Raw genomic sequence first — 21523 nt, 5'->3', positions numbered from 1 at the left:
ACAGGCTTTCTCTGTGTAGCTTTGCACCTTTCCTGGAACTCACGCTGTAGCCCAGGCTGGCCTTGAACTCATGGAGATCTGCCTGCCTCTGCCTCCCGAGTGCTGGGATTAAAGGTGTGCGCCACCACCACCCGTTGTCTTCTTATTTTGATGTAGTTTCCATTTTGAAGAAACTATCCACTGAATGAGAAATGTGGCACTGATTCACTAATGTAGTGACTGCATATATAAAGCCATATGAGAGAAGAAAAGGAAACATTAAGGTGATGATTGACCACATACACACAAAATACAAATTTGGGAGTTCCGGGAAATTAAGAGTTGAATTAACTCTTCAGTCAGGCTAAATATTTTCATTTTACTTAATGTTTACTCCTGAAATTATTTTCAATGAGGTTTACTTAAATCAGTGTGGATGGTTCTATGGTGATATTTTATTTGTATTAAAATGTTATTTGTATGTTAATAAATAAAGTTGCCCGGGGGTCAGAGCTATTAGCAAGCCATAGGAAAGCAGAGCAGTGGTGGCGTATGCTTGCAATCCCAACACTTGGTAGGCAGAGCTAGGTAAGTCTCTATGTGTTCAGGGATACAGCCAGCATTGTATACACACACCTTTAATCTCAATATCAACCATAGAAGACCTGGAGTTCTATACAGACAGGCCGTGACGAGGTGGTCATGTGGTTGGGTTTACAACCAATGAGAAGGCAGAACAGAAACTCTATATAAAGACTTTAACACAGGAAGTACCTCTGGTTCGGAGAGGTAGGACCACCGCAGGAGGAAGGGTAAAGTTTTAGGTCTTAGCTCTGACCTCTTGGCTTTCTTCTTTGCATTGGTTCTGTGTTTCTTATTTAATAAGATGGTTGGATACATCTACATGGTTCTATGGTTTCTAATGTCTGAACTTAAACTCCTGCAGAATCCAGTTGCTTTCTGTGAAGATGTGAAAAATCACATCGTGGTTAAGGTTATTTTCCACAACTTAAAAGTTAGCTTCTTTACACTCTGTTGAAGGTCTGTGAAGTGATCAAATGCTAAGATTCATTTTAGTGAAGTGAATTATGCAATTATATATTTCCCTCTGTTTTAAACATTCAAATATTAGAAAAATTGAGACATTTCTGACCAAGAGACAACAACAATCTCTTCAAGTGAAATTATTTTCTATTTGTATGTGTTCCATTAGAAATCACCATATTTTTAGATGTAGCCCATTCAGCACCTACACACTTAAAATCTATCATATGTAAAACAAATACCATTAAAAGAAGTATATATACTTACCAAAAAAAGAAGCCAAACTAAACCAAACCAACAAAATATTACTTTGCAATTTTCAATTCTGTTGGAATAAATAACTGAGTGGATTAGATGCATTAATGATTAATATGAGGGTACTAATAGTGCATCCATGTCACATTATGCAAAGTAATAAAAGCCTTTTTCCTTGGAGTGATTCAACCAAGAGTGAGTCCAGGTTTGAAATCTTTACTTTATTCTCCCTGTTCTGTCTGTCTCTTGTATGAATCTGAATTTGTCTCTGACTGAAGACTGTCTTGCGATTCTGTCCAGTATGTCTGTGTGACTGTCTCTGTCCCTAACAAAAGGCATGCCTCTAACTTTTCTGAACAGCATAGACAGCATATAATGGAGAAGGAATGAGGGATAATTTAACAAAATCTTCAACAGAATTTTACAAGGAATTAAGGCACTAACTCCACTGTTCCCCAAGTGACCAGATAACAAACAGTACTACAAAATCATTGTTTCTCAACCAGTATCCAAATTTATGTTCAAAATTTATGATGGATATTCATTGAAGAAGAATGTTTTTAACTTCTATATTTGTTACTTTCAGCAAATGATACACATGCATTGCCCTAGTCAGGGGCATGGAAGAGTACATAATTTAGGATTACAGCTATGCATTATCTTAGGTTGGAAAAGTTGATTCCATGGGAAATCCAAGGCAAGTAAGATTGATTATTACATCATCCTCTTAAAAGAAAATTTAACCAACAGGCTGAGTTCACAGTAGGATAGCAGTCTTAAATCTTCAGTGACTTCAAGGTATATTATTAACTTTGTGAAGTCTGGCAAAAAAATCTACTCTCCTGAAGTTAAAAGATATGTTTTATCTTAATGCTTTGTCATAAAGAACTCTCTGAAGAAATCAAATAGTGAATAATGTGTAATGAAACACAAACAGTGTGTAATAGCAATAGTTACTACATTTAAGCCAAATAGTAATATACTTTTGAAACACTTGTGTAACTTTTGTCTTAGATATTATTTGAACTTTGGAGACAAAAAATGTATATTTTTAGCTTTCTTTATTTTGAATTTTTAAAATTTATTTTAAGTTTATTATAAAAACTTGCAACTAAAAAACATCATGCAATGACACAAAAATCCAAAACAGAACTAGATCAGAAATAAGACAATGACTTGAACCTGTGATATGTAAATCAGTTACATAGAGATCATTGGGATCTTTTCAAAATAGTTGGGGACCAGTCCATGCTATAGATGTTCTTAAGATTTCATTAGGCTTTCTATAGGTCTCTTTTATTCACAAAAATAATGTTGACAGAATCAAGAATTCTGCAAACAGAAAGGACAGAAATATTCGCATGGAGATCTGAAACTCTGTTAAACCCTGACACACACCTTCTACAGTGTCAACACCTCCCAACCCTTGTTGTAAAGTGCAGTTATCATAATTATCACAACTATTTGGTTTCTAACTTATCTTCATTTCTACAGTAACATTTGTAATCCTTTGAACAAAGGGTTCAATTTGAGCATTTTACTACCAAAAAATGCAGTTTTATGATTTCCCTACAGTCTAGGTGGATTCATTCCCATATTTCTCAAATGACAAACTTCATAGCATTATGTGTGGCACTAACTAACCTCCAATTTTTAAAAACTAAAATCTTGGATGCATGAAAGATTTTCTCCAGACTGTAAAGGCAGTGAGATAATAACATCACAAAGCCAAGGCCTGCTTGTATTTCTATTTATTTGTCCAATCTGAAGTGTTGAGCAATGACCAATCATTGCAGTAGTATATGAGAATCTATTTTCCTCAACTGAAAACAAGAAAAGTCCATTTTCCCCCCATGTGTGTCTTTTCCTGTGATAGCCTCAAAGGTTTAAAGAGCACACAGCTATTTCAGGCCACCTGTGCACATAGCAGGTCTAAACTAGAATGTTTGACTGAGGCTTACTGATATCAAGTATCAATACCATATCACCTAAAAGTTGAAACAGCGCATGCTGGGACTTGGGTCAACTTACTGTGCATTGAGAATCTTTCTGGAATGTCATCATGGCTCAGGGCAACTTTTTAAGGAATCATTAATAAATATGCACTCAATGACAGAAGCAAAGGAGTAGTATGAAACAATCCAACTAGGCAGTTTTAATAAAGCAGCAGGAGTACTAACTATCTCAGCAGATTTCCTTAATACACTATTCATAACGGACCATGAGTCTAAACTTGAAGTTGTGTGTAGAAATAGAAACAGCCTGCCATGGCTCTAAAGGTTTCCTTGTAACATGAAGCCTAAATGTTCCCCTTTTCATAGTGTTATACAATCAATTCTGTTCCCTTAGGAATGTTACAAAAACCTTAAAAGCTGGATTTAACTATGTGACCTGCATACTCATATTAAAGAGAACATCTTACATGGCCTTTTTCTTTAGCAATCTGAGAATTTTAATAGTGTAAACAAGCATTTTCTATGAAATGGCTTATGGAATGCTTCTGCCCACACAAATGCAAACTATTGCTGAAATAATGTCATGCATACCCATTTCAACAACTTGCTTGGAAAAAACTCTACTTAATATCTTCATAGTGTTTTAACATAATGCTCTGTTTTAAATAGCATGGATTGAAATTACTGCATTGATTTTGTACAATAAACAATACTGGATGAAAATTGTCAAACCACACCCTTGGACATCCTTTTCAAGAGATATCTACGTGCTATTCTTACAATACTGAAGAATATCTTGGGTTTTGTTTGTTTGTTTGTTTTTTGGAAGAGTGTGAAAATAAACTGAGCATGTCATAACTGATGCTTTGTTCTGTTTTTAAAGAGGCACTTCTTCATATTCCTTAGAGTATATATTGTGATATTATCTTATATGGTAGCCAACAAAATGTGTTGCTGAGAACATGATAAGAGTTCTTTATTTTTAAGTCAGTTTTGGGAGCAGCTGTTCTTGAAACAACTGAAAGAAATAAAAGATAAGTCAGACAAAGTGAAATATATAAATTGGAATCCGGCATATAGCTTAGATGTAGGGTGCCTGCCTCTATGCTCAGGACTGGGTTCCTTGCCCAGCACCATTTTTTAAAAAAGTAGAGAACAATGGTCAACCAGACTATTCCAAATTGATATGGTATCTCTTAGAAGTTCACAAATGTCAAGTAATGAGACTATTTAAATGGCAAAAATGCAGGATTAAAAGTAAAAAGGAGAAGCCATCAGAACCATCTAGTGTGGAAGAACACGGGCATGCTTATTTACTAGATCGTGTACCATAAACACTGCTACATGATGTAAAATGTTGCAGTAGGGAAGATTTGCCTAAACGGTGCTTTAAGCTGATGCTGAAGGGAAAATTTATAAATTTGAATAAATATCCCTTGACTAAGCAGCTTTAAAACCATTGCTAAAAAATCAAAAGGCATCATTGTTTTAATTTGTTCATTCATTTTTTTAAAAAATATTGTATACCATCTAGCCAACTTTCAGTTGCTCATTTAAAGAGGAGCAGACGTTTGGCAATGCCAATGAGAATTTTCCAAATATGGGCTTAGGAGAGAGTGTGGATGATACTAGTTATTTTTATGTGACAGTAACTTTATGGTAGGAGAGGGATGCTGGCCATGCTGGATGACATCTGAAGCTAGTAGACTCTGAAACCTGTCAACAAACGATGGGTGTCAAGAGACTGATACATCACTGTCCCTGCTTACATTATTCTTATTTGATTTCAATGACTTCTGCCTGATGCATGTTTACAACACGAGGAAAGTCCACGGCTGTAGAATGTATGTCAGGTAGACAAAAACACACACATCAATTATTGGTGCATCAGTTATTATCTCTTAGAACTGCCCTGGCATTTAATTCTCATTTGTCTTTGATCTCTGCCACAAGGATGGACAGTCCCCGGACCATCACTGTTGTTCTGCACTCAACTGAAGGTTGCCATTCTTAAAGTATCTTTAAAAAAAATTCATGATCTTTGTAATTTTATAAGCATTAGGCAGCCTATGTTGCTTAAGACCTGTGTGTTAATTCAACTTTGAGATTTTGGGCTGCATAAACATAACTGGATTTTTTTTTTTAAGTTCTTGGCTAATGTGTATGTTAAAGCTGTTATATGCCTTTGCTTATACAAGTTTCCAAAAGTTCTTGGAGATATGTTCTTTTTGAAAGAATAATGGTAAATTCTCAATCTTAAGATTCATCATGCCAGGAGAGTGATAAAAAAATCCTGCTTTTCTACACGAGAATTTGAAATTTAAATTGAGATGTTTAACATAGGCTATAATTATACAATTTATGAAATAAAACTTTAAATCATATAAAAATTTGAGTCTAGACTTAAACTGTTATATGCTGTCTTAGTGCTCTCCAACACTTTCATTATAGCTGTCAAATGTCATGTACTTTGAATCTCTTCTCAAATGAAACTGTAAGCATAAAAGAACAACATGATAATTAACTTAAATTTAAGAAAAACTCTTGCTTTTCATTGCCTGGTATCTTTGCTATACTGAGGTTTGTTGTTTTTTAAAAAGGGGGAAAAAACCACATTCATTAAGGTGCCACATATTCAAGATTTCATTTTATGGTATATTGAAATCCCTTGAATAGGTACCCTGAAGTCTGTCTCATGTTCTCATTTTTATTGACTTCACTGAAAGTCATTTTCCATGACATCTCAAAGCCTGTCATATTGAGAATTTATTAGAATGCAATAACAATATGTATGTTGTGTGTGAATCTATTTTTCAGCAAGTACATAATGATGTGAAATTAGGCCCTCCCTATTTGTAAGTGATAAACTTTATATTCAAAATTGGCTGTCAAAATTATTCAGGAACTAATTCTCATTTTCTTGGTCAATGAATTTTAGATGAAAATATTCTAAAGTACATCAGACAAGGATTACAATGGGACCTTAACCAAATGGAACATTGTGAAGACAACAATTTAGACAAATATCCATCCTTTTTTCAGAATTCCACATCTTGAGTGGGGAAATAAATTGTCTTGAAAGACTCTGTGAATCAAACAATAGAGAAAAGCTCCACTTTTTTTGTTCACCAGCTTATCATCCACTCTTTTTCTTCAGAATGCAGTCAATGATGGCTCTAGGATAGTTCCTCTGAAATGAAAACCACTGAACAGGAAAACATTAATCATAGCAATTTCCTGGAATAATTGTTTACTGTGCCCAAGTATGTTTGAATATTGACAGTGTTTCAGAGAAAGACGATGAGACAATTCACTATGATAGCAGAAATATGGCTTCATAGGAAACAGGGATACATTTAATTAAATTCCATAGTGTATGTGTCTTTATGCTTATTATTATAGTCCATATCACTGGCTCAAACTTGTGAGTCAATCTTTCCCAAATTAAATTACTACCAAAATTTACAAACTTGATGTGAAGACTATATTGTATTTACAAAGAACTTGGCACTTACAGAATAAATTATTGACTTTTTAAAATCTAGCCCGGGGCACCCATGGTTTAGGCAAATGTGAAAGCCAGATGCCTTATGCATTATGCTACATTAACATGGATAAGGTTTTCCAGCAGGTAAATGCCACAGTGCTGTCCTGTTGCTGAAAGCCAGTACCTCCCATTTCTAATCGGTGGGGTAGGGGGTGGAGAAGTTCTTAGTCCAGAGAAAGTAAAGGCTGCATGTTTTCTTCTTCACTTTTATCCATGCGTTTTAGTGCTGTGGGGTCCACTACTGATTGTGATCTGAAAAGAATAAAGCCAAAGACAACGAGTTAGCGCCCAGAATTATCCGCATGACATTCCCGTCAGTCTTTTCTCCACCGCTGCTTCTCCCATGGCTGTGAAATCTCTTCCCCCACATCAAGGGATTTATGAGCTGTGGATATCATACATTTGGAGTTTGGCATCAGAGTGAGCAAACAATCCCCTCTGGCTTCCCGTGTTCTAAACAGAAAATAATAGGATTAATGCTGTCCTGACAGCTGAGCAAGAGTGTTCTCTTTGAGATACTGAAATTTTCTAGTGTAGGACAGATGTTGTCTAATAAATTATTTCTGGATAGAAAAAGAAACTAATAGGTAGATGCTTTTGATGATGATTTCAACACCAGCAAGAGGCTTCATTCCTGCTTTAAAATAATCTACAAAAACAAATCCAAAATAATTATAACTCATTTCCTTATCATCTCTCAATTTTAATTATTACATCACCACCACCAACAACAACAAATCAGAATTTGAATGTAATTTTGTCAAGTTTCCCACTGGAAAATCCAAATAAAATAACCCATATGTTTAAACTCTTCAAGAAATGTTGAAGGATGTTTAAAATAAAAATGCTTATTTGGGCAGGAAGGGTCTATAGCTAAGAAAGCACACAATTTAAGAACCCCATGTACATACACACTTTTGATAGAGAAGGTGGAATTATATACCAGCTCCTCACCGGAAATTGCATGAGAATGGAAAGAAGAGGAAACAATGGCGCACACTAAGAGAGATGCTATTTTAATGGCTATGGCATTAAGAAGCAGCTACCCTTTTAGAGCCCTCCCTGGTAATGAATTCTTCCACATTGCTGCATTCCAGCCAATTGTCTTTCGCTGTAGCAACGTGCCTCTTAGCAGACTTCATTAACTTCCAAAAAGGAAGACTCTCAGCTAAATTACAATTGCACATGCTAATAAGAAAGAGTGTAATAGAACTAATTATATTTTTAAGAAGCACAAGATTCGCCAACAAAATGACTCATTTATTTAAATAAACAATCCCGTTTCAAAAAAAAAAGAAAAAGAAAATGGGAGCATTTTTTTAAAGTGGGGAGAGGGTTTATTTCTTAGATGAATTTCACTTTATCTGAATATTAAATAGGCACTAGATCTTACAAAACATACTGAGTAAATTTTTCTGTGTTTCCCTGAGTGTTTTCGTGGAATTGAATAAAGAGAAAAAGAAGACAGAGAGGAAAGGGGAGAGGCAAAGTTGAGAATCAAAGGGTAAGATGCATAGTAAGATTTTAATATCTCAATTTCTAACAAATTTTCATACAAAAATAATGGTATGCATTCAAAGTGAAGAGCAACAAGAGAAACAGAAAATCCATTCTTTGGAAAAACAGAAAATATCATAAAACTACATCTACTATTCAGACTTTGAACTGTCTTAATCATCTCACAGAAGTAAATGGTGAAGCTGTTTAAGCCGCACAAAGCCCATCAATAAATTATTTGTGCTTGCCATAATATTCCGCTAAAACACACACCCGGATACACAATACATTATCTTCAGTTTGAATGGAATCTGACATTTTAAGAATATAAAATATGTTGTCTGAATTGGAATTAAATTGTTACATTATTTTCTCAGGCATTGCAGTTTTCAGAGCCGTTGGTGGGTAAATGTTGGCTCCATCTGCACAACAACTTCACAACAGAAAAAGGAAACACTCAGAAAGATAATTAAGACTGTCTTTGGTATTTAGTTGCCCTGGTTGTATTTCATTCACTTAGTCTGAGGTTTTATTCTTACTTTCTTGTATGAAAGAGGAGGTGGTTTGTATAAGATCAACATTGTTCCTAAGTGGTTTATCCAGTCATGGAAAAGGAAACTCTCTACCATTAACTATGGATATCTGGATGTTTTTACTCCATTTTTCAAAATAAGTAAGGAGCTTGGAAAATGACTGTTTCTAAAATGCCTGTCATGAAAATATGGGGATCTGAGTTTGGATCCTCAACACCCAAGTACAAACTGAGTATTTGCCAGTATCTATGACCCCAACTAGGAGATCCCTGAAGCTGATAACCAGTCAGGGCAGTAAAACTGGTAAGCAACAGGGTCAATGAAAGGCCATGTTTCAAACAATAAGGTAAGAGCAGCCAAGAAAGACACCTGACATCAACTACATCAATACACATACACCTACACAAGTACCCATGCCCATACATACATGAACATACACAAACATACACACATGAAATAACAAAGGAAGTTAAATTTAATTATCCAATATTTATTTATTCAGTAATATGCAGCTATAACAGGCTGCAATAACATATTGTAGACCTAGATTTCAGAGAAAAGTATTTCAATCCCAGTTACTTTTTTAGCGAATTTACTTGCCTTTTGATCATGGGAAGGCTATTAAAACTCCTAAAAATTATACTATTCTATGTGTAAAATTGGGAAAGAACTACTTTACACTACCATAGTGAGAATAAAAATATAATAGTGCATACCTAAACCCCAAACACATGACAAACAAAAAGGGTTAAGGAAGCAGCTCACAGAACGTGATTGTCTGCTCACTGAAATGAGAACCGGAATTTACTATCTTTCTTGTCTCTGATCTCCTTATCAATAAGATGGGACTAGAACCATCTTGTTAGTTAACTGCAAGAAACAAGAGTGTGAAATTATGCAAGTCAGTAGAATACAGATTGGCACGTAGTCATAAGTGTTCATACCTTTCAGCTAAATGGATGGCTGCAGCAAAACAGCTGCTCAGGCCATAGGAATTAATAATCGTGGTGGCTGCATACACAAGACCTACATAACAATAAGCCAGTCAAAGTCTCTGCATGGATGAGTTGTGGGGGGGTGGAGTTGGGGGTGGGGGTGGGGTAACTCAGGAAGTCCCACCTTCCAGTGATATACTATTGACAGCTGATGACTCGATAGAGGAGGGAGAGTCCATTTTTTGTTTTTTTCTTTATTAAGAGTTTTTTTTTATTCATTTTATATACCAACCACAGATCTCCCTCTCTTCCTTCCTCCTGCTCCCCCCACAACCCTTCCCCCCTCCAAGTTATCCCCCATTCCCTCCTCTCAAAAGGTTAGGCCTCCCATGGGGAGTCAGCAAACATTCAGTTGTGCAGGATCCATTTTCTTTAGGAATATTGTCCCTGAGAGGTTACTCATGATTCAACAAAAGTGAAATATTAGTCTTGCTGCATGTAGTCAGACAGTATCCTAGGGCCTGTAAGTATAAGACACAAGACATTCCCAGCACTAAAGACAGGCATACTCTAGGGAACTTTGCATCTTTTCAACTGATTATGTTCTTCTCCCCCCAGCAAATTCACACAGCAAGACATCCCCAATAGGATTACAAAACCTTCACATGCTATAAGCACACACCAATGAACAAGAACCTCTGAAGTTCTAATCAGCTCACATCAGAAGCAAAATATACAACTGGGCTGGGGGATGGGCTAGAAGCCTGATCTCAAGGACCAAAATGCCCCCAACTAATTGGAGTAAAGAAACAGGATCCAAACTGACTTCAAATTAGGGCTACATAGCTTATCTAAAAGGAGATTCTACTCCATCAAAATTATTCTCTCAAAACAAGGCTAAATGCAGAACATAAAATTAGGGGTCATGAGCTAACAGACGAGCAAGACTCAGTTTAAGGTGCTTAGTGTGAATCAGCAACATGCTTTGACTTCTTGCATAGCAACTACTGATAACCAGAAGCTAACAAGGTCTATACAAGACATGTAGACACCACTAGTCACAGTAGGTTCAAATGCCACCTATTAGTTATGAATACTTACTTTAGGCAGCCTTGAAAGGCAGAAAACAACTCACTCATCCACTCAGCTAGCATGTAGTGGGCCGTTTTGGGGACAGCCTACCTCCAGGAACAAGGGATTTGGAAAACAAAACAAATACAGTCACCATGGTCTCCACAAATTTCATACTATAGCCCCAGTCATTTCACAGTGTTGCTAAATGATACGAGGAAATTTTCTTAAAAGGACAGTGACTGGCATGAAATGAGTAGAATGAATAGCACATCAAAACGGTTAAGACTGGGTGACTGCAAAAGGGGCAGAGACCTTTTTGAGGAGGTCCTTTGACAGGTACCAGCCATTTGAAGACACATGGAAAAAGAACTCAAGCCAGAGATGACAAGTAAAGACTTTAGAGAGGGACCAGCTGGAGAAGCTGAGAAGCAGAGAAGACTGCTGCATCTGAAGGTAGGAGAGGAAGGAGATGTGATAACCCAGTGGAGAAATGCAGGCAGGGCCAGATGATACAGTGGTTTGTTAAGTCATACCGTGTTGTGATTTGTGATCCAATCACCAGTCCTCTGAAATTTAAATGGAGGTTGTGTGATGACTTGAGTCACATTTTTAAAAGGATGTTTGGATTTCTGTGTGGATTATAAATAAGGAAAGGGGAATGAGGTAACAACGGAACTTAAGAGGGCAATCAGAAAATTCTTGTGAAGGGAAAAGGTCAACAGTGTGAGTGATAGAGATGCAGCTAGATTGAAGAGAGAAATGTGTGCCTGGGATGGGACTGTGTGAATGAAACTGTCACAGGAGGAATGGCCGAGGGAAATGCCTTTGTTAACTGTTAAGAGAGGAGACTAGGGGTCATTAGAGACACCTGTCTCCTAAACTTCATACACACACACACACACACACACACACACACACACACACACACACCACCGGGCATGGGAGAAGCTCTGAGAAGACAGTATTTTAACAAGTTTTCTGTGAGAACTAACAGGCACACCTTTCAGGGCTATTTTATGATAAATGCATAGCAAATGTTAGAGCATCACAATTGTTAGTAGAATTACTTTTGTTAGGTGACAATTACCCAGAGGCAATTACTTTTCAGGATTTTTGTTTTAGGAACTTTTTTAGAGTTAGAAAAACAGCCATGTAAACACATAGACATGTCCATTTAGTTACACATAAGCAGACTTTGGAGGCAACTTAGTACTGAACAAAATCCTCAGCAGACTATCAGCAAACACCTCAGGAGGTTAATGAACCCTCAGGTTTACTGATAATTATTGCACATGGCTGCCAAGTGAAGGGAGCTAAGAAACCTGAGGTCAGCTTAAAAACAAATTTGTTAGCAAGTAAGGAAATGATAGGTAGCAGGGGAAATTTCCAGCCCTTTCCTTTTATTTCCAGAAGGTGTGCAGTTGCCTGTAGTGAGCAAACATCATCATCATCTCATAAAAACAAGTACGTGCTCATACATATATGAGACAGAGAGACAGAGAAAGACAGAGATAAACAGAGATGAAGAGAAACAGAGACAGAAAGGGGGAAGGACAAGAGAGAGAGAGAGAGGAAGGAAGGGAGAGAGTCACTTTTTAGGATCATGCTTGACACTACCTGAATCAAAGCCTTAATCAAAGAACCATGAAGCTTTCATGCTAAAAAAAAAAAAAAAAAAAAAAAAAAAAAAAAAAGGTGGATAAGGTTGAGCATAACAAGTGAAATATGTGCATCTTCCTAGAGGTAGCAGGAAGCATACACTTTCATTGATGGTGATTAGACTTGTGGTGTTATCTGTTAGCACCATTAAGTTGCACTCTTCTGGGGCCTGGGGAAGCCAGAGAATCAAAGCCATATTGTTTGCTACAGGATTCAGAGGCAGAACCAATTATATAAGCATGCATCTGCAATTCCCCCACCCACTAACGGAAAGAAACAGCATAAAGCATTATGAGTCAAAACAGTCAGATGGACTCTAACTCAATAATGAACCTTATGATGACTAAACCTTGAAGGACATAGTGGTTGGCACAGAAATGCCTACCTTTAGACAAAGACTGAAGAGAAATATTGAACGGGTAACATAAGCTTGAATGTAGTGTTTGAACGTGAGTGTGTGTTGCTTGTATGTGTCTATATAACCCATATGACTTTTTTTCCTGAGTAATTAATTGGATTTTTATGTACTTAGAAAATAGTCATTGTCACAGCAAGACTTTAAAATTATGTCAGAAAGGAAATAAGGCACAGAAAAGAAAATGAGGAAGTCAAACTCAGTGTACCTTCCCCCAGGAGTTTTACCCTCTTCCCAGGCAATCTACAACATACCTACCTCTTCATGGATTTCGGGGAGAGCTCCTTCTCTACTTCCTTCACAGGCATGCTGTAGGAGTCCACGCTGTACTCGCTGTCATCATCATACTCGTGGTCTAGCAGGGTTCTTGCCCACGTCCCCATGTCATATGGGGGCAACATTCCTCCAAACTCAGAAGGCAGGATCTCAGGATGAATTAGTTGGTGTAGACTGTTCAGGTTGTTACCGTGCAAAAATATCTATCAATGCAAGGCAAGAGGTGGGAAGGAAAAACACAGTGAAAACTAAATACCACCCAAAGGCTGTTGGGAACGGCAAGGCTAGAAAAACAAACATAAGAGGGTTATATGTTTCTCACAATATTTAAGTCTTTATTCTGTGAAGTAGGCAAGATTGTATTATTATCTAACATTTCATATAAAAATCCTGAGGGGCAAGAATATTTAGTTTCTGGAAGGTCAGATAGTTCCTGGGCTAAAGACCTAGAATCAGGAGTTTGATTTTCTGCTTCTCTGTCAGGACCAGAGCAGAGTATTTAGAACTCCACGTCACCTTGGTGTTAGCTGTGCAGACCTGGTGATAACACACAATGGATGGTGTTCAGTCAACTTTTTCTCATGAGAGACTCATCAATTCTCATGAGAGAGCTGTCCAAGATATCAAGACCAAAAGATGCCTCCATATCGACTTCTCTCTATTGTCAATAAGAATAGGAATACTGTAACTACTCTATTGGAGCTTTATAATTTGAAGTGGATGCTGTAAAGAAAAATAGATTAGCATCCTTGTAAGTAAAGGCTGAGTGAGGCCCAAGTCCCAGAGGACACATGATCTGTATTATCACCAGTGTCCCAGGTCCTAGAGATTTCTATATTCATTGTCCAAATGAAAACAGAACAGTTAATTGAAAGGGCAACATCATAAGTATACTTAAATTAAATATTAAATTATTGTCTACATGGAGTTTTTTTATAGTCTGAAGACAAATTCAAGCACAATCTCAATTATTTGCTACCTCCATCAATTGCTACCCCTTTCTACATTTTTTTATTAAGAATCATATGAATTTTTCTATTTTTACATGTTTTCAGTGTTGCAAATTTAAAACACTATTCATTAACATGTTGATATAACAAAACTTCATTAAAAGTAATATTGTACCAGTGAATAAAAACCTATTTCCATTAGTTAATAGCCAATATGCGTCACTATTACTAAGACTTTTAAAGGAGATATCACACACTGCGGTTTCAAGGTATAGATAAAGCAAGCTGGAACTGAGCTGGATGCTTCCTACCTGTAGGTAGCTTTCATAGTTTCTGAAGGTGCTATGCATATTTGTGGGGAGAAGAGATATCAGCAGTCTCATCTAGCTGCTAACTTGTGAACTGCACTACCAACCTTCCAGGCAAGGTGTGCCTACTGGTACAATAATGATGTAATTGTTATGAGGTTAATAATTTGCTCTTAGATCAGTTTTGAGTCATGGTCCATGGAAGGAACTCACGTCTCCTTTGTAAACCAGGTTAAATCCCCCTGGTGGAGAGATGCAGCAGTCTATGGGTACAAAAGTTAAGAAATTAGGGGGAATTTTATTACTATGTCCATTTAGCAGAATGGCAGTATTAAGTTCTCCTTTAGGGCCCATGATCTAGCCATCCACAGATTTTTTGGCCCAGTTAATGGCAGTAGGTCTGAATTCTGTTTTATGAAGCAGGGCTTAAATTTCAATCAGAAAAGTTGTTTGTTACTCCTACATCTGTATCACTATTGTACCAGTGGGCCATATCATGCCAGGCCAGTTGTCAATTCTTGTATCTCACATAGTTCACACTAGCTAAGACTTTTGATTACTAGTCTCCCTGACTAGTAATCACGCATAAAATCTTCTAAAATGATGGAGCCTAGCTAGTAGAGATGAAGTTTCCAGGTTACCTTTATATTCACATATTAGTGCATCTTTAAATCCTCATATGAGAAACCTGTGTTTTCAGTTAATGGTAATTAACACAGAGACCCACAACCTACCATCATGCAGAGAATAAGAGACTATGGGGTGTTTAGCTCTAAGTAGGCCATATATATCACATACCCAAGGCTCAGACATCATCACAGAAAGGAGCCAGAGAGGTTTTTAAAGTCAGAGGTAGTATATGTCTGTAGCAAATCAGCGTTTTTGAATCATAAGAATTCACAGTGACTGTGTTTACATGCACAAGACCTGCATAAGAACAGTTAAATTTCCAGCATGGATAGGCAGCGGGGGAAGAGGGACGACTCATGAAGTATCTCATTCCTCACGGAGATACTATTGGTAATTGATGACTTCTATGGGAGAATGTGGTCCCTGGGAGGTTACTCATGCTCCTGCAGACACCCTCAACCCATGTTCATCCAGGAGCTTTAAGTAGACACATAAGGCTTTAAAATTAAATAAAGGATACATAATAATGGGAAGGAAAGGAGAGGAGAGTTAGTGGGAAAAGAATATGAGGTGTGTTTGATCAAAATACATTTTATGTGTGCATAAAAATCTCAGAAAAAGGAAACAAAGCAAAACAAAACATGGACGAGGATATTGCCAGCCCTAAGTGTGAGCTTATTACTTTTGTTCTTAGCATTTATTGACATAACATGGTGCTAAACTGCCTTCTAATGATTTATGTTTATATTTATATGCATATGGATCTAAACATATGGATACTTTTATGTTTTATCTGTAGATACATGCTACTCCCAGTCTTTGTCAGATAATTTCTCTTTTCAGTAAATGGTAATGAATACAGAGACACATTGCTGCTTGAGGTAAATAAGAGATGATTGAGTGCTCAGTCCCAAACAAGACGTTTTATACTATTCTACATAAGGGTCAGGGAACACTGTGGAAGAGAGGGCAGAAAGAATGTAATATCCAGAGAAATGACTTCTTCTGGACATGGCACAGTCAGTGCAGTCATGATCTCACACTAGCTGCAGTTGCTTTGCCTAGGTCTGTAGAAGACTGGGCCTCCCAACACCCAATCATGGGATGAAGAGATGTTCACAACATCCTACCCTTCCCTGCTGAACTATTGGACAGCAATGGGTTCTGGGGGAATGGATCAACATCTTCTGCAATTCTATGTCCACTTATGAGACAACAGAGCTGCAATGGATAATTCCAAACCCATAATCACTAAGAAGGCCCAGTTAAACTCAGTTAATAGAGAGGTGAGGCTATGGGTAGTAGGGTGGAAAGAGACAAGAGAAGATGGGTGACAGAAATCAGAATACATTATATACACATATATATGCATATATAGCTTTATGTCTATGTGCATACACGTGTTAAATTGTTGAAAATCAAATTTTAAAAAGTTAAAAAAAAAGTATGTGACTCTCAAGTCCTCCTTCATAATCAAGTCTTTATCATTAGTTAATGGACCTTCCATTTCCAATCAGATAATAAGAAACTTTGAAATTGTAACTTGCTTTTTTTTTACTTCCATTTCTATTATCACAAAATTATAGATCATTCAAAAAGCATCATTAACATAGTATGCAAATTTCTTTAATATTTATTTTAAAAGCATAGTTTATAAGTAACTTAATTTCACATTTGGGGCTCAAGATGAACAGGTTAACTAACATATTCACATTTGTTCATTGTAGCTTTAGACCCCACAGATATAAATATATAGAAAAATATATCTTTTTCATCAGGTAAACTCTGAGAGATGCAAATCACCAATCAGCTATTATTTTTTAACAAATTATGGAAGATTAAAAACAGATATCAGCCAAACATTGGCCAGTGCACAGAACAATCAGATCCTTTAGTAGGTAATTACAGTGTTGGAAGATGCCATCTGCACCACAGTAAACCAGGTTAATTGAAAATATAACGTTTCCACTGTAGTTTAAGACCACACAGCCTTTTTACCATCCAGAGATATCAGTCTTATTTTTGTTTTTACTTTGTGTGTGTGTGCGTGCGCACACACACACACATGCACACGCGCGTGTATGTACACCAATATTCTTCAATCAATAATATTTCCCCTAAAAAATCTAAGCTTCAAAACTCTTATTGTACCAGCTATCTAACTTGGAAAACATCAGATGTGTTTCAAAATTATAACGAAATCCTCCATCAAGTCATGAAGGTGTTGTGGTTAAAAACCAGCCTTAGAGCAGTAAATTCTGGAACACTCTGCTACCTCCTCCATCAGCATTACTTTCAGTATTGGCCTTGATTCCACTCTCACTGAGGAAATAGGGCAGCCAGCTGAGATCCACCCACCAGCATCTGTGCCCATGTGTTCTGCCTCACTGATAGAACAGAGACAGTGTAAAGCCCACAAAGACTAACCATTACACCAGCAAAACAAGATCCATTCTCTTTCCTCAACTCAGTTTTATTTCCCAACAATTTTCCCTTGTTTTTCTCATATTAAAACATGAACCTTTCTTTCCCATCTGAGGGGAAAAAAATCTTGCTGTCTTCAATACCTTACAAACAGATGCATAAAACCTTGTTTCTATTCACTGTCCAAATACTCTCTTTAACATGTTATAAGTCCAGTCCATATCTAACTGATCTCTTAACCCTACATGATATCACCTTCTGTCAATTTTGCTCTCCCTGAGGAACTCAGTGTCCAGTTCTTCTTTGCTGATGACTCCATCTTTTCTTTTTTAAGATAGGGTCTCAACTATATAGCCTGGTTGGCCTGGAATCCATTTTGCTCATTATGTAGGCCAGACTGCCCTTAAATTTTCAGATATCCACCTTCCTTGGCCTCTCAGGTGCTGGGATTAAAGCATATGCTACCATTCCCAGCCAAACTCTAATGTTTTAACCAGATTTATTATTCTTGAACTACACTCTTTGTTAGTTTCATTCCATCTGTAGATTTATAATACTAACTAAACTCTAAAAACATGTGTCTTAAATCCAGACCTTTCTCTTGAACTCTGTATTTAAACTTCCACTCTCTCTTTCTCGCTCTCTAATTGACATTTTCATTTCAATGTCCAATGGGTACCTCAAATCCAAAAGGTCCAAAACTGAACTCAAAAATCTTACCCCGAAACTGCTTCTCCTTACTTATTCTTACCATCAGTAATGGTTTGGTTATCCTTTCTGTTCCTCAAGTCAATACATATCAATCATAATTTACTTCTTGCATCATCCAAGTTGTCCAAAATTCTTCTTCTTCTTCTTCTTCTTTTTTTTTTTTTTTTGCTACCACTCAGAGCAGCTACAGTTCTAACTAGAGCCACCTTCTACTATGTGATGCCACAGCCCAGGTCTCCTGGGTTTTCAGCCTCCTGCCACTCTTCCTCCTTAAGAATGCTCTCAACATGGCAGCCAGAATGGCCATGACAACACATACACCGGATTACATCATTCTGCTCACAGTTCACCATTGACTACTCTGTTCACTGCAATAAGCAAACCCTATATGGCCCCATATTTCCTCTTTTTAATCCACCTCCTGTAGCTAGAGTTTTCTGCCTTGCCCACAGTCAGGACAAATCTCTCTCACCCGCCAGTCCCACAGCCGCTCAGACCCAACCAAGTAAACACAGAGACTTATATTGCTTACAAACTGTATGGCCATGGCAGGCTTCTTGCTAACTGTTCTTATATCTTAAATTAATCCATTTCTATAAATCTATACCTTGCCATGTGGCTTGTGGCTTACCAGCGTCTTCACATGCTGTTTGTCATGGCGGTGGCTGGCAGTGACTCCCTTTCACCTTCCTGTTCTTTCATTTCTCCTCTCTGTTAGTCCCACCTATACTTCCTGCCTAGCCACTGGCCAATCAGTGTTTTATTTATTGACCAATGAGAGCAACAGATTTGACACACAGACCATCCCCAAGCAACCTCCCACCACTGTCTTAGAGTAGTTGTACTGGATTTTTCTTCTTCCTGGATATTTCTCCCTCAACATATTCATGACCTACTATTTTGCAATCTTTGTTTGAAAGTACCCTTTGTATGAAGCCCTTCACTGGTCAACACTTTCAACTCTGCTCCTGCCCAACAGGGAAACAAGTGTCAGCTTTTTCTATATCATGTGTTTTTTAACAACACCATTCTCCTGCTGACATATCCTTCAATTTACTTAGTATTAGGATATATATGTTCAGCTTTGAAGATTTATAAATCACCACACTACCATTTCTCAAAAGCCACAATTTAATAACATCCTAAAGAGATGTTCCTTCAGAACTTTAAGTGGGACTGATCCTCTGGTTTGTGCATCAGGAATCCATGACTGCTCAGCTGGGAAATGTTTGCTCTTAGAGTTCTTTGTCTTGAATAACTCCATATTAAGAGCATCTATTGAAGTTTTGCTATTTATTCGTTTTGCTTTTCTTTCTTTCATTTTGTTTTGTTTTGTGTTTGCTCTTCTGTTAACTCATGAAAGATATCTGATCCTTATGGGTTCCTGTGCTACACTGTATTTTACAACATTAAGAATTACCCTAAAAACTGTTTATGGTTTTTTTTTTCTATTTCATTTTCTGGTGCCATTTATGCCATGAATGAAGTCTATCAGGTGACTAGAAAAGGAAAGAATTAAGATGGCATAAATCTGAGAATCAATAAAATTTAGAAGACAGAGCCCACCATGTTGAGGAAGAGATGAGAATCTGTACTATTTAATGGAGAACCCAGCTCGCTGTCAGCCTTTACAGGATGGCAAAACTATAAGCAGAGGCTTGCTCAAGGCTGTAGTAGGGTGATAAGTTGAAGCTAGCCCCTGCTTTCCAGAGTCAGCAACAGTGCCTTTTATGACTGGCAATATAAGAGAAACAAGAAAAAACCTTAACTCCAGGAACTAACACTGCCTTGAACCCTGAGAACAATAGGCATTGGTTATGATGGATGGGAAGCTTGGTATGAAAATACCAGGCATTGACAAAATTATCAGAAGGGAATTTGTTATTTTAGACACAGAAATCTTCACCATTCTGTTATGTTGTCATTTAACTTAATTTAGGAGAATAAAGTTGTAGCCATTTCTTGTACACTTGGGTGTACTCCCAGTGCTCCTTTGGGTTTTTCTTTCAGTAGATTTTTCAGAGCATGTACTTATAACATCAGCAGTATGAGGTGCTTGAGTAATGACAGGATATCACTTGTAATGCTTGTAAGAATAAAATACCTTTGCCAAATGTATTCATTATATAAGTAAAAATGAAAGGAATTTAATCTTTAATTATTTCACATGAAAATTTCCAAGTCATGTAACTTTTATTAAAATTATGGAGTTCAGTTGCCTTGCTTAGGTCTGGCTAGAAATGCATTCAAGAGAGCAGGATTGTGTTATATCATGTCACAGTAAGACTGATTGAACATCAAAGCATTTGCAATGCTAGGCAGACCACAGACACACTAATGAACCATATTTCCTTTGATCTTGTCCCTTACTCTCTTTCCCCATAGTTCATTCTCCAGATTTTCCGCTCTTTTTGCTTTTGTTCAATAACTTAGACACTGCATACCTAAGACTTATGTCTTTGATATCCCCTCTCTGTAGAATTTTCCAAATCAGCCTGGAACTCTAGCTCTTCTATCTACTAACAGGAATGTATGGCAGATTTGTTTGTCTTCTAAGTCTCATTCTCAACCTATAAAATGAAAAAAATAAAGATGACTTTCCCTAAAGTATTGTTGTAAGTATTAAATGAAATGCACATTATGCCCTGAGAACAGCATGGGGCAGGAGTGAACACACATAAGTGGAATTTGCGCTCAAACCCCCAGCAGATGTTGTGAATAACCTGATTACTATTTCATGGAACAAAGCTTGAAGGTGCGTGTGTGAAGCATTTGATTCTATTTTTGCATAATTTCATGCTTAATGGTAGAAACAACTCTTAGTATAAATCACAGTTGTTTGCAGAGTTCTCCTGAATGAGTGGAATATTTTTAACAAATTCATACACAGTCAACCCTCTTCTCACTAATGCTTGATGTGAACATATAATTACTGTGTTTTCACACTCAGAATGAGGACTTTGCAATACTGGAAGACACGAAGTGCTTAATCACTGAGATTCACAACACTATTGTCATACCCATAGGTTTGGAAGCAAGTATATCTTACGGTATCACTAATCATTTGATGGTGATTAGCACACAGAGGTAAATAGAATTGGATGCTGTGAGGGCATTTACTGGCTCTACAACTTCCCAGCTGCATCTGTGAGGAAGCAAGTTGCTTACCCATCCTCAGACTTCCTTCCTCAGCTCGGAAATAGGAGACCATGTTTACTAAATTTACTTTTCAGAGTTCAGCATAAAATCAGCAATCAGAGGCTGGCAAAGAAGAGCTAGGAATAGGTTGCTCTGTGGGTACAAGTTATCCAAGTTACAGATGGATACGGAG

The 21523-nt window shown here is 37.2% G+C and overlaps 1 protein-coding gene across 1 annotated transcript in view; it reads right to left on the bottom strand.

The window, feature by feature from the left end:
* Nucleotides 1-1840: 1840 nt before the first annotated feature.
* The window catches only part of Clvs2 (clavesin 2), a 78108-nt gene continuing 58425 nt past the window's right edge, over nucleotides 1841-21523 (bottom strand). The window contains exons 5-6 of the mRNA XM_042262121.2: nucleotides 13152-13372; nucleotides 1841-7032 (exon numbers count right to left, since the gene is read on the bottom strand). Coding sequence (XP_042118055.1) covers nucleotides 6945-7032; nucleotides 13152-13372 — 309 coding nt within the window. The 3' untranslated portion in view covers nucleotides 1841-6944. The remainder of the gene's footprint in view (nucleotides 7033-13151; nucleotides 13373-21523) is intronic.

This window comes from Peromyscus maniculatus, chromosome 16 (assembly GCF_049852395.1).
Source record: "Peromyscus maniculatus bairdii isolate BWxNUB_F1_BW_parent chromosome 16, HU_Pman_BW_mat_3.1, whole genome shotgun sequence".
NCBI classification, from domain to species: Eukaryota; Metazoa; Chordata; class Mammalia; order Rodentia; family Cricetidae; genus Peromyscus; species Peromyscus maniculatus.
Note: the sequence above shows the minus strand (reverse complement) of the source record. Positions and strands in the feature narration are given on the sequence as shown.